This window comes from Phodopus roborovskii, unplaced genomic scaffold (genome assembly GCF_943737965.1).
Source record: "Phodopus roborovskii unplaced genomic scaffold, PHOROB, whole genome shotgun sequence".
NCBI lineage: Eukaryota > Metazoa > Chordata > Mammalia > Rodentia > Cricetidae > Phodopus > Phodopus roborovskii.
The window spans coordinates 4,648,663-4,662,814 of NW_026126407.1; the positions used below are offsets into that span (position 1 = coordinate 4,648,663).

The 14,152-nt window shown below is 46.5% G+C and overlaps 1 protein-coding gene across 2 annotated transcripts in view; it reads right to left on the reverse strand.

The window, feature by feature from the left end:
• Positions 1-683: 683 nt before the first annotated feature.
• Positions 684-14,152, reverse strand: part of Fam222b (family with sequence similarity 222 member B) — a 57,509-nt gene continuing 44,040 nt past the window's right edge. Inside the window, exons 2-3 of one of the 2 annotated variants that reach the window (XM_051179915.1) lie at positions 12,416-12,537; positions 684-4,269 (exon numbers count right to left, since the gene is read on the reverse strand). In XM_051179915.1, coding sequence (XP_051035872.1) covers positions 2,775-4,269; positions 12,416-12,510 — 1,590 coding nt within the window. In that variant the 5' untranslated portion in view covers positions 12,511-12,537 and the 3' untranslated portion in view covers positions 684-2,774. Of the gene's footprint in view, positions 4,382-12,415; positions 12,538-14,152 lie in introns of both variants that reach the window. The other variant, XM_051179914.1, reaches the window with a different exon arrangement.

Consider the following 14,152-nt stretch of genomic DNA (forward strand, 5'->3'; position numbering starts at 1 on the left):
GATCCACACCAGAGCAGTAAGTGGATTCCCTAAGTACCAGCCTATCATGTTAGCTCTGACAGTCAGCAGACTGGATTCATTTGCCAGAGTACTTGCCTAGACATAAAGGAGGGAGGCAATGTGCTTTAATAAAAAGGTTATGTTAAGTGAAGGGTACTCTGAATTCTGTGTATTTTCTCACCTGCTGACTAGCTTTCCCTCATCAAACAGTAAAAACCAAGCAGGTAACTGACACCTCCTCACCCCATCAGAGAATTCTAACATTCTACTTTGGAACAAGGTAAATCACAAGGGTGAGGCAGCTTCCTTGTTTAGGATCACAGCAGAGCTCTCATCTCTGACAAGAAATAAAGTAGGAGGGAGGTTTATAATTTGCTGGAGGTTTTATGGCAAAACAGATGCCCACTTCTTAGGATTGAAGGCCTTTGGTGTGAACTTGGCAGGGCTGAGGCAGCAATCCCCAGCTAGGCCCCACCTACAGCCTGACTGACTGGACTGTCTCTATGCACAAACTAGCCAATCCCCGTCTGGGATAATAAACTGGAGGGTTTTTGAGGGATAAAAAGGACATTGCCACCACCATAGAAATAAACTGTTCCCCTTTTACACAGGGAAACATTACAGACTGTCTTCAATACAAAAACCACCTCAGGCATTCACCACATTAAACGAATAGGACAAGGTCAAGAGGAGGTTTTTCCTTTTACTGGTTTATAATTAAAAAAAAAACAAAAACAAAAAAAAAAAAACCACACCCATAAACCACCACAGGTGAGGTGAGATGGAGAACAAACGCTACAGGATTGAGTAGAAGGGGGAATCCAGGTATTCCCTTGGGGTGGCAGGGGATTTTGGAGGCAAGGTGTGGAGATGAGGCCCTGGCTTGGACCCTTATTGCTGGTTGGGGGTTAGGTGGGGTGGGGGAATGATCAGGTTGAACTGGAAAACATCTTACACCAAAGTTGAGGGCAGTCATTTGTAGGGTAAGGGAGTCACAGTACGTTTTCCATGCAGACTAGCGGTGGGAGTAAGGTGTGAAAGCCCCCAAGTTAGTGTCTGGTCCGGTTTCTTACAGTGGCAACCCACGGGAGAACTGGGGGAGGAGATTACAAGAATATATCAGAGGTCAAGCAAGAGATGTCACATCAGATAGTGGAGCTCTTTAAATATGACTCCGGAAACTGGCTAGTGGAGGGGCCCCAGGTGAGGTGGCCAGTGCCTGGAAGGAGGCTGCACCTGAAATTGAGGAGCTTGGGGACAGGCCAATAATACCAGTGTTCACAGACGGTAGGGAGACAATAAATTAGGACTTCATGTTGCTATCATTTGGCATAACACACTCAGGCATTTTTCCTTTTTTTTTTTTTCTTTTTTTCTCCTTTTAAATATAAGGCAGCTTGCCAACACATAATTTAAAAACTGGTCTTCAGTCACATTGCTTCAGATCACTACAGAACTTCTGGCTAAGGAACAGTGAGAATAAACCCAAAACCATCAGTTATCAGCTCACATTCCCCAAAGACAAGAGGAAAGGCAAGGGCTTATTGTTATTATTATTTTTAAAGCCCAACTGTGCAACAGAAGACAGGTGCAAAATTTTACAACAAAACAATCTAAAGTTACAGAGAAGTGTTGAATTTCTAGACAAGTAATTGCCACTTGGGAATGAGACACATTGGTCCTGGAACAGGTGGAAGATGCTCTAAGAATGGACAAGAGGGGCTGTTTCCAATGTGAGCCCCTCTGCAGCGCTCTGAACCATGCTCATTTGGTAGAGGAAGAATTCAAAGAGCTTAAGGCTTTGTGTTTTTTCCTTTTGTTCTTCATTAAACTGAAGGGCTGCAAAATGTAAAGGTGGATGTACCCGTGGGGCCACTCGTACAAAATGCTCCTCAAACCCACACATTCATACAGAAACATGACATTTAAAACTTACAGTGTGGACCAATAATTCTTAGCCAGTGTAGAGAACCAAATGCATTTTAACTTTTCTCTTTTTAAAGTTTTTTTGGTGTTTTTAATTCCAAACTCTAATGTGATCATCCTTTACCTATAACTAATTCTTCAAGTAAGGTAGTTTTTGTTTTGCTTTTTTCTTTCCTCCCCTTCTTTCTTAGGGGGAAGGGGGGCAGGGACGAGGACAGTAGTTGAGTTTGGAGAGAGTCAACAGTGACAGATCTTGAGAATGCCAGGTGGCCACTGCATTTCTCTGGAAGGAGAGTTAAGAACAAGATGCCAACGCAAAGGGTTTTCTCTCGAGTCTCAAGGCTTTGGCAAAGATGAGAGCAGTGGCTTGGGATCAAGGTAAATGGCAGAGCCACGCCCTGAAGAATGGAAGTGGCTGGGAAAGGCAGAAATTGTGTTTATTTCCATTTGACATCTTTGAGGGAATAAAGAATTAGCTTCCAGAGCACTAGGAGAACCTGGCTTCTGAGAGAGACGCCTGACTTAAGGCTCTAGGCCACTCCTCTCAGCCACACCTCAGTCTCAGAAAAAGATGGTAAAAGAGGGACAAGTGGTTAAGGTGGAGACAGACAGGCAGCTGGCTGAGAGGACAGGGTTAGGTTCTAACAGAAAACCAAGAGTTGCTTGAGGGGAGGATAAAGGATCTTCTTCTACCCCTAAGTAGATCCCCACCAAGTTCCCTTCCTTAGGTATCTAAGGATGATCACACTGGAGCAGTGAAACTTTGAAACTACCCAGTTACTTAAAATTAAGACTAAACCTAGAAGGGCGATGTATGACGTGTTGCCTGAAGAGGGCATCACGGCTCCCTATCTATACCCTGGGTGCTGAATATGAAGATTTCGACTATCTGTGGGATCAGGGGCTCGAGTGCCAGGGGCTCGGTGGGCCTTGCTCAACATGGCCAGGCTCTGTTCTCGGAAGCAGGCCTGCTGGAAATCCCCACTCAGGTAATCCACTGTTTGCATCAAGCTGTTCTGGCTTGCCACTGGCCCACCCCCAGTGCCCGCTCGGTAGTGGGCCCCAGGAGCTGCAGCACAGTCGAGGGGTGCACCTGTGGGCTGCCCACCATGGAACGGCACTGCAAGGTCCTGAGACCCCGAGCTGTCGCTATTGGGAGTTGGTAGGATGTTGTTCCACAGGGGTTGGAAGAAGTGACCATTGGGATAGGCCAGTGGGGCTGGTAGGCCGTTGACAGGTGGGGATGGGGTCGGCTTCTCCAGGGAAGGCTTCAGATGGAAGGACTGTGCCAGGCAAAGTTCCTGCGGGTAGGCAGGGGCCTTGCCCACAAAACCAGGCCCTGCCAACTCACGTCCTGCTGTATGTTTGCCTGTCAGGCCAGGGGCTGATGTCCCACCAGCCTCGCTGCACATCTGTTGTAGGTGGGCCAGCTGGTGCTGGTTCCAGGTAACTGGCTTGAGGTCGCTAGGGTAGCCAGTGGGGGCTCGAGAGATGCCCGTAGGCAGGTTGACAGGACCTGCAGCAGGCAGTGCGGCTGTGGCCGCATGGGTGTGCTCCATGGGATTGACCACACATGAAGGCATTGGTGTGGGGATGCTGTGGGTCGACACCCGGGTGCTTGCATTGATGAGCAGACTACGACTAATGGGGCTGGGATTGGCGATCTGGCCCTCACACACTGAGGTAGTGCTGATGCCTGCCCTCGTCTGGCAAAACTGGTTGATCTGGTGCACGATGCTGCTCAGGTCCGGGGGCTGGCTGTGTTGCAGGGTGGCCGCCATTGAAAGGGGGATAGTTGAGGTAGACACGGTCACATTCGGGGGAGCATCTGAGTCTGGCATCTTCCGGCCTCCATGCAGCAAGGGGTTAGGGGGGTGCTGGAGACCCTGGTGAGTCAGGGCCTGTGAGTGGACCAAGCCCTGGGTTTGGGCCATCGGCTGAGGGTGGCCCAGGCCCTGAGGCTGCTGGAGGCTCTGAGGGTGAGACAGTGCCTGTGGTGGTGGTATACCCTGAGGGTGTTGCAGTGTCTGGGGAGGGGCATGGGCCAGGGTCTGTGCGTGCTGCAGGGCCTGCTGGCGGGCCAGAGCCTGGGCCTGGGGGTGAGCTAAAGTGCTGGGTGCCACAGTAGCATAGGGTGCCACTGGGGGGTTCATGATGGCCTCAGGGAGTAACCGGGCTCGGGTGCCGTCAAAGTCCTTGAGTATGCTTTTGGCTGGCACTTTGACAATGGCAAGCAGGCCTGCCTTGGTGGCAGCCTGAGTCGGGTAGGGGCTGTAGCGCTGGACTGATGTGTCGAGGCCGTTCACAGTACGACGAACGTGTTTCCGCTGGGGAACCTTCACACTGTTGGGGAAGATTTTTATAGTCAGTGGGTTGTTTGCGACCTTCTTAGCATACGCGTCCAATTCGGCTGGGGTAGGGTAGTGAGCAGTTCTCATTTTCTGTGTAGTGTCCCCTAGAGAGAGAAAGAGAGAGAGAGAGGGAGAGAGAGAGGGAAGGAGAGCAGAGAGGAGGGAGCTCATCAGTGCCAAGCCAACCAGCCTTTCTAGAACCCCCTGTTGAAGCCATGGGAGGAGACTGTCATCTGTAGCCTTCACTCTAGATCCAGCCACAGTCCCCACAATCACCAGCACAGCTGGAACTCACTAGTATGTATAGTAGGCCAGGGCAGGCAGGCACTAAGGGAGGCTATCTCAACGACCCTCACCACTGCTACCACAGGAGGCAGGTGAACTGTGACACCGTTTTATAGGTCTTTAAAGGACAGGATGGCAAAGCAGCTTTCCAAGACTCCAACTTGGAGATTCAAAGCCCAGCTAGTTCTCACAGACATCACCAAGAGTGAGTTCTTCAGTACATGGGGCTCCAAGTTCCTCCTTGCTGTGATAGCATAGGAGAGAAGATTTAAGCAGAGCCACCCTCCTCAGCCAGTCAGACACTGGTAAAGGGGACATACTTAGTTCCTACACTTGGGTCTGCAGTGGCAAGCAAAGCAGCTGGGGTGTCATGGCCATGGGTGGGCAGCCCCATCTGGCACAGAGAACAAGACACTTTTTCAGGAGAAGAGGAGGAAGCTGCCAGCGTCTCTCGCTCACAAGTTCACTTTTGTTTACAGTTTATTTGGTGCCTGACTGGTTGCAGATCAAAAGGCTCTCTTTATTTGCCTGTGTGGAGGGAGGGTGATAACAAATGACAGAGCAGCAGGGAGGGACTGAGGAGAAAAGATTGAGACCATCTCTAAGTCCTAGGTGCCAAAAACAGTCTGTACACGATCCAGTCTGTCACTTCCCAAAAGAGAGAGGAGAAACCGCCTTCCTCTAGAGGCTGCAGGGTACCCACTCGATTGCTTCATTAATGTTAACAGTCTCCTTGTTCTCATCTCCGGGTGCCTCCCATCAAGGGACCCCAGCGGATGCTGGGTTCCCAACCCAAAAAGAAAAATTTCCCACAACAAGCTCTTTAAGCATGCCAGGCTCCCTCCTACAAGGGATCTCTGCTGTTTTCTTCTCTCAGAGAAGGGGTCTACCCTGAGCACACACAAAAAGTACATAATTAATACTTGCTGAATGAGTAAGAATACACACTGCCCAAAGCAGAAAGAAGGAAAATGGCTTGGCACAGAGCCTGGGCTCAGCTGGCCAACTCCCTCTCTGCTTCCTCCCTTGGCAGAGAGTAGCCAGGAAAGACCAAGGGCTAATCCACTGAGTGCCCAGCTGGTAGCTTTGGTTGGCTTTGGCCCAAAGGAGACTCCATTCAAAGTCATGCCACTGGGCATCAATGGGAGCAGAGACACACTTAGGGGAGCATGGTAGAAGACTGCACAGAAACTGCTGTTCTCTGAAGCAGTCAAAGAAAATTCAAGTCTAGGAGAAATGAGTATGTGGTCCCATGCTCCAAACAGCAGCCCTGAGCTGGAGATGTAGCCAGCCCCAACTATGACTTAACCTCAGCAGCCTCTAACACTATCCAATGTACCTCAATGCCAACAGCTCTATGAACTCATTTAGGAAAAAAAAAAAAGTTCCCCCAAACCCTCCAAACAGCACAACTTCAAAAGCCACCGGAACCACAGACTTGGCTATTGTTGATGTTAGCAGCAGGGTCAGAGGCAATAGCTGCACATCATCCCTGGCAGTGGCCTGAAGAAGTAACTCCCTTTCTCCTTAAGGATCTTTATTTAGGCAAACCCAGGACTCCTGGGCTTCACCACAGAGAAGGACGTCAGGACAAGTGAGTATGAAGCAGAGTGAGCAGGTTTATTAAAACATTACAATCTGGACTTAAAGCATAAGGGTTGGGGATGGGAAAGGCACCAGGAAAGATAAATAACTGAGCCTAAGAATGGGCTTTTCCAAGGCAAGTCACCCCAGTGTACAGTTATGAAGTTATGATGTACATCACATCACCGAGAGTGTAACTTACTGCAAGATTTAAAGGCTGAAGAACTCTGCTGGGCATGCTGGCACATGGCACTCAGACAGGTGGATCTCTGAGTTTGAGGCCAGCCTGGTTTAGAGTAAGTTCCAGGGCAGCCAGGGATACAGAAAAACCCTGTCTTGAAACCTACCCATCCCCCACCCCCAAAAATAAGAAAAAGAAAAGAGTTCCAAATCCCAGCTGGCTGGGTTTGTACCTGTAATTAGCAGGTGGGAGGCAGAAGCAGAAAGATGGCCTTGATTTCCAGGCCAGCCTGGACTACAGAGTGAGATCCCAAGTTAAACACAAAAACCCACAAACAAACCAAAACAATCCTGGCAAGCCTGAGTATTCATCAGGCAGCTACAGACAGTGGCCCTTTGCTGCTGGCTCCTAGCACACTGCCTTACCTAGAAGACACACAGCACATCTGGTGAGTGCTTAGGACAGTGTCACCCATATGAGTAACTAGAACTCAGCTGAGCTACTGGAGTTAAAAGTGCTGGGTTTGATTCAGTTCAGGCAGAAAATTTAGTTCTACTTCTCAGTTCTTCCGCCTAATCTCATCTCCACACTGAGTGGCATCTCTACTTGAAATCCAAGCAGAAAACCTGGCATGGGAGTGGCTTGTTGAATAAAGTTCTCTGTTCACAGTGACTTTCAGTCCTCAGGTTTCTCCTAGCATGGCAAGAAGAAGCAAGCTGAAGTCTGCTTCTGCTGATGCTATAGTGGAAAAGGGCAACTGAATTAGAAGAGAAGTGAACGAAGAGAGGGAGGTGCAGCCTGGAGCTGCCGCTGAGATCTCTGAGTGAAGAGCACACTGACAAGAATAAACTACCACTCACTCCCCATACTGGAATGAAGCATTAAGCTTGGTCCCTAAAACACAACAAAAAACCCCAGCTAATACCTTTTCTTCTTCTTTTCCCTCTCCTCTTTCCCTCTTTTTCTGAGTCTCGGTTCCTCTTACTGACCTTGAAATCCAGATCCTTTTGCCTCTACTTTCTATACCACCATGATCAAACTTAATTTTGATGTTTTGAACCAAGGTCCCACAAAGCAGTCCAGGATGTTCTTGAACTTCTGGTTCTCTTGCTATGGCCTCCCAAGTGCTTAGATTTCAGAGGCACGCTACCATGTCCAGTTTCCTATTTGGTATTTTGGAGACTGGATCTCACTATGTAGTTCCAGATGGACTTGAATTCCTATCCTGTTTTAGCACTCTATGTACTGGGATTTCAGTGCCATCGTGCTTGGCTTTTTGTGAAAAAAAAATTTTTTTCCCCAAGGCAGGGTTTCTCTATGCAACAATGGCTGTCCTAGAACTCATGCTATAGACAAGGCTGGCCTCCTTGAACTCACAGAGATCCACCTGCCTCTGCCTCCCAAATGCTGGGATTAGAGGCGTGTGCTACGACCTCCTGACCTGTGAATGTATTCTTATGGTGCCCTACCCATATATACAGGCTTGCTGGCACCTTACTTCCCTAACAAATTCCTCTAACTACAGATAATACATCATTCAGCTTTGTCTAAAATGAAAATGCTTACTTACATAGCTGGTATGGTTATAATAGAGATACAGAGCAGTGTAGAGAACTGGGAATCTGTGGTTAGAAAAGCAGCTTCTATAAAAAGTCAAACTATGGCTCCATCATTTAACAACTGAAAACTCAGTGTGACTCATTTGTCAACAGAAATGAAACTGCTTTAATATGTTACAAAATAACTAATACTAAGAGATTCAAACAGGAAAAATGTGGTATGAACATGAATCATGGCTGTTTAGTTATTCAAGAAAAGCAGCTTTCACAGAGCCAACCCAGTCAGAACAAAGTGATCAAGGAGGCAGCAAATGCAGAACCCTGATTTCAAGGTGAGCTAACTTCAACAGACAGCACTGTTGTCTAGTCTCGTAGTCGTAGTGTCGGGCCGTGTGTGTGTGTGTGTGTGTGTGTGTGTGTGTATGTATGTATGTATGTATGTATGTATGTATGTATGTATTGCCGGTATAGGGTTTGTAATCCAGTTTCTTCAGAGATCTCCTTGGTTATTCTTTTGTTTTGAGGTATGGCAGAAACTTGGGAGTTCACAGATAGAAGACTTGGGAATCTCATGGGCAAGAGTTCTGGCCCAGCAATGGATAGTACTGTGACATATGCAAGCTCCAGGTGTAAAGGAAAGCAAGAAGGGTCTGATAACGTACGCTGTACTCCGCTCCCTAGCAGCTGAGGTAAGATCACTACAGTGAGTTCCAGGTCTGTCTGCCTGGGTTAGAGTGATGCCCTGTCTCTGAAAACTAAAGAAAGGAGATAAACAAACAAACAAACAAATAAATAAAGGAGTCTCCCATATAGAATTATTGAACAGGGACAGTGAAGCCCAGTAGGTAAAGCCCTTACTGTATGTCAAGCCTGGCAAACTAATTTAGATTCCAGGGAACTCAGGGTAGAAGGAAAGAATTAACTTCCAAAAGTTATCCTTGAACTTCACAAATGTACCACAGAAACATGTATGTACATGTGCTCATACCCACAGAAGCACACAAATGCTTCATACAAAAACACAAGCAGTAAAATATAAATTTTAAAGTATGTATGTGGGGATTAGAGGGTTGGCTCAGTGGATAAAAGCACTGGCCTCACTTCCAGAGGAGTGAGTTTGATTTCTAGCACCTATATACCTACACAGACACACACACACACTCTCTCACGCTCTCTCTCTTCTTACTTGGGAGACTAGGGAAGAAGGATCACTGTCTAGGAGTTTGAGACCATCCTGGATTACATAGTGAAGACCCAAATCAATAAAACAAATAGTATCTATGTATGTATATGTAATATAGTCAGGTGGTGGTGGCGCACACCTTTAATCCCAGCACTCAGGAGGCAGAGTCAGGTGGATCTCTGTGAATTCAAGGCCAGCCTGGTCTACAGAGGGAGTTCCAGGACAGACTCAGAAGCTACACAGAGAAACCCTGTCTTGAAAAACCCAAAACAAAACAAAAAAAAATTGTAATATATGTAATATAGTACCTAACACACAGTAAGCACACAAAGACTTTAGCAATTACTGAGTTTATCTAGTCTTTGAGTCAATTCATAATTGCTAAGCCTTTCCACTAGGGGGCATGCTGATATCTAAAGAAATAAAGTAATTTTGGTATTTGTTCCTGGCTCTCCCAAGGCTCTGCACATAGAAGGTGAAAAACTTGTGAATGAAAAAAATGATGTTAAGGACTGGAAAGAAGACTCAGTAGTTTTAGAGTTAAGGGCAACAGCTGCCCCTCCAAAGGATCAGGCTTGATGCCCAGCATCCAAGTGGCAGCTCATAACCATCTGTTATTCTAGTTCTAGGGGACCTGATGCCCCCTTCTGGCCTCTGTTGGCATCAAGAATGTAAGTGGTACATAGACACACAGGACAAAACAACATACACCTCAGATTTTTAAAAATGCTAGCATCTTAGCCGGGTATGGTAATGCACACCTGTAATCCCAACACCTCAGGAGGCAAGAAGCAGAATTGGGAGCTCAGCTCATCTTTGGCTACCACATTCAAGGATAGTTTGGGATACTTATAACTGTCTCAAAGCTGGGCATGGTGGGTGGCCTTTAATCCCAGCACTCAGGAGGCAGAGGCAGGTGATCTATAAAGCCAGTTCCAGGACAGCCAGGGCTACACAGAGAAACCATATCTGGTTTCTCCCGGCCTCCTCTGTAAAAAAAAAACAAGAAAATAAAAACCAAAAGAAAAAAAAAAAAAAAAAAAAAAAAACCCAACAAAACACCTGTCTTAAACAAGAACCTCCTCAGAACACAGAAAAACAATCAAATGACAGAAAAAAGACAATGTAAGAACCAAGACCCTTGACTATTTCAGTGACTATTTTGACAAGACACTGCTATATCTCTGATGCTAAGCTAGGAAAGTGAGCAGAAGGGCTTGGAGTTAAGGAGGAAAAAAATTCCAAACTCACAATTTCTGGGAAAAGATGGGTCAGGAGAAAAATCAAATTTACAAGCAGAGTTCCTAGATAGCTGAGAACTCACATGGCATCTAGAAATGTCCAAGAGGACACCCACCAAACCCCAAGCATGTCCTCCATCAGCCACAGACCCACTCAAAGCTAAAATGTCCTGGGTTTGTTTTGGTTTTGAGACAGAATCTTGCTGTGAAGCCCAGGATGTCTTGAACTGGCCAATTCCCTGTCCCAGCGTGTGAAGTCCAGTGACAACAGGTATGCAACTCCACAATGGACACGCCTTCCCTCCGTGTCCCTGAGCTCCACCTATCATCTTATGGTTCATCTGTCTCCAAGCATATTTCCTCTGAGCTGAGTCCTTAGAAGCGGCGAGGACACAACTGAGTGGGCTCGTTGGGATGATCACAGAACATAGTCTTATCACCCAGTCCTCACTGTGACAAAGGCTAAGGCTGGAAGTATAGCTATATGGTTTCATACTCCCTGAGCATACAAGGGTCAGACGGTGGGAGAGAGGAAAGCTGCCTTGAAGAACAAACACCCATGGAAAGAGAGCTGTCACTGTCATCTTTGTCCTTTCTACTCTTTCAAGGAAGTGAAGTCAGGCAGTTGTTGTTGCTCTCCGACCCCAACCCCTCCCCACCCTTTCTGCCTCCCAAGCATTGAATGTTTAAGGGCTATGCCAGCATACTTGTTTTATCCGAAGCTGAAATCAAATCCAGGGCTTTGTACAAGCTAAGTAAGAATTCCACCAAACTGAGATAATACCCTCAGCTCCAATTAATTTTACTTTTTTGTTCACTTTTCTGAGACAGGGTCGTCTTCTCACTGTGTGGTCCTCACCAGCCTGGGACATGCTCTGCACATGAAGCTGGCTTTGAACTTGGATACTCACCTACTCTGCCTCCCAAGGGCTGGGATTAAACTTGTATGCCACCATACCAGCTCTATTTTTAGTTTTATACAGGGTCCAAGAGCTAAACTGCCTACTATGGCCTTGAACTTGTGATCCTCCTGCCTCAGTCTTCCAAGTAGCTAGACTATTTTTAACTCCTCATGCTCTCACAGCAAACTATAACTGACCTGCTGCCTGCTACGCATAGCTGCGGTGTGCTTTTGTACGAAATCTGGCTGAAATGAAACTACACTAGTCAGTTTCCATGTTGCCTATGACTGGCTTTGATCTACAACAGAAGAGCTAAGTAGACTATGACCCACAAAGCTCAAAATATTGGCTGTATGGAAGTCACAGAAGTAGTTTGCTAATGACTGCCATGAAAGACTCAGGTAAAGTGCATAGCATTATAGCCCCATCAACCACCAGCTGCCCCCCTTTACTCTAAAAGGTTTATTCCAAATTCAGGGCTGTCTTCATACTTAAATGCGGTACATGCAATAATGAGTCAGAATGAAAGAGTATTTAGCATATCATGTAGTACAGGGACAGAAATAGGAATCTGAGAAAAGTATGAATTACAATGCTCCAAATGAATGCAATTAAGACAGGGATCTAACAGCTGTCAGAGGTTCAATCAGGTGGGCAGGACACTGGTAGATAAACACACCCAGAGAAACAGAAAGTCAGCTGCTGACCCCTGGGGGAAAAGCTTCCTTATTCCTGTGACAAAAGTCACACTGGCTCAGGGAGCAGTCAGCAAAGCCAAGGAGAGAGAATGCTGTTTCTATGGCAGACCATTTTCAGAGATCAAGGAGTCACCAACAGTTATACACAGTCACTCTGGAGATACAAACGAGAGCTGGACAATGCATTTCTTTGAAGGGTCCTATGATTCACATCCGCTGAGGCTCCTTGTGGCTTTGATGTGCCACAGGAAGCTGTCAGTAACAAATTAAATTCACATACACCAGGAACCATAGATTTTGAGAGGATTTCTCTCATCACCAAAGTATCTCCCACTGCTGACAGACAGGGCCTTTATGGCTTCTGCTGTTCTGCAATCTCTACTCATGAAAACCTTGGAAGTACCAACCGTCATGGTCAGTGCCTCAGAGATGTGATGCTGGGACAGCCCTCATACAGGACAAACACAGGAGCACACACCCTCCCAAGGGAATCCAGATGACTTACATTTCTGAAGTCCAGTGTTCATCTGCGTGTGAGAAAGAAGCTGAAAGGACAGGTCCCCTGGCCCTGGTAGACAGGCTAGCATGGCAGACCAGCATCAACACAGCATGGGGCAGTGGCTCACACTGTAATGAACAAGAATAAGGTCATGGAAAACAGGGCAACTTCTTCAAGGAAGGTACAAGAGACATTCGATATGGGCAGCAGAGTGCCCGAGTATGAACAGATAGATAACTTAAAACAGCATGCTGATTAAAAACTTACCTAAATTTCTGTCTGTAGCAGCCATGCACTCTCAACCATTAATATAGCAAAAGTGATACATTGCAGTCAGTACATGTGTGGGTGGAAGGAATAAAACTGGGAAGGAGCTATCCACACAAACATACATATTTGTAAAGATTCAAAATTCCTAAGATCACTGGCCTTGCAGGGTTAGCTTAGCTATCCACAGTCCTAACTGGGAGTCAGGGCAGCAGGGCACTTCCAGAAGTACAAAGTGCAAAGACATTCTGCACCTGACTTTTTGTTTGTTTGCTTTTCAAGGCAGGAATTCTCTGTGTAGCCCTGGTTGTCCTGGAACTGTCTCTGCCTCCCAAGGGCTGGATTAAAGGCATGTGCCGTCACCACCAGGGTAACTAAATTGTTTTTTGTAACACGCCACAATGATGACTGAATTTGAATAGTTTGGTAACTACAGTTTTTGCCATCTCTAGTGCTGCTTACTCCCCAGTTCACTACTTTTGATCTCTGTGGTTTTTTGGTGGTTGTTGGTAGTTGTTTAGCAGGGTTAATCATTAGGTGGAGTTTTGCATAGATGGACTTTTAATGTAGCCAATGTTGCCTATGGATTCCTTGTCCTCCTGACTCAGCCTCTAAGATCCGGATTATAAGTGTTTTCTCTGCAAAAGCTGCACCTACACTGAATATTCTGCAGATGGGTTGATGATTGAATTCCTCATTGCAGAGCTGGAATGCAGCAGATCCAGGGCCACAATAATGTTGGGCTATCTCCAGTCTCTCTAATCACAGAGCTTTGTTGACCTGCCTGTCTGCTTTCCCCACCGATGTTTTCCATCAATGCACTGACTTACAATCGTCTTTTGCTGTGTGACTATAAAGTTTATGAGACTATTTTTACTTGGAACATAACATTCAGGGCAATCTGAATTCCTGTTTATGTTCACCCACACTGGCCTCAGAACAAATTATCTTTTATTCTCTTTGAAGCTGTATTTTCACCGGATGGTGATGGTACATGCCTTTAATCCTGCCCTAGTAGGTGGATCTCTGTGAATTTGAGGCCAGCTTGGCCTATAGAGCCAGTTCCAGGACACCCAGGGCTACACAGAGAGAGCCAGTCTCAAAAAACAAAAACAAAACAAAACCCAAAAGGCTGTATTTCTTTTTAACTATGTTCACACTCCCGACTTTGTTGAGATTGTAGACAGCTATTCATGCTGGTAGTTAAACACACGAGTTTGAGAAGTTTGGAAGACTACAGAGAGTGTGTGTGGGTGGAAGATAGGCTGGTCCAGGCCATACCAGAATTTAAGGATCTCCTGCCTCGGTTCCCAGTGGGATAAGAGGCAATGACCAACCTGCCCTGGAAATCCACTTCTCGAGGACACTCTCAGAACCTGTCACAACAGGTCCTCATTTAGCCTATCTTTCACTATTACCCATCGTTCAACTCCAAATGCCATCACTGGAATCACTGGCAAGAATAACACTTTGTCC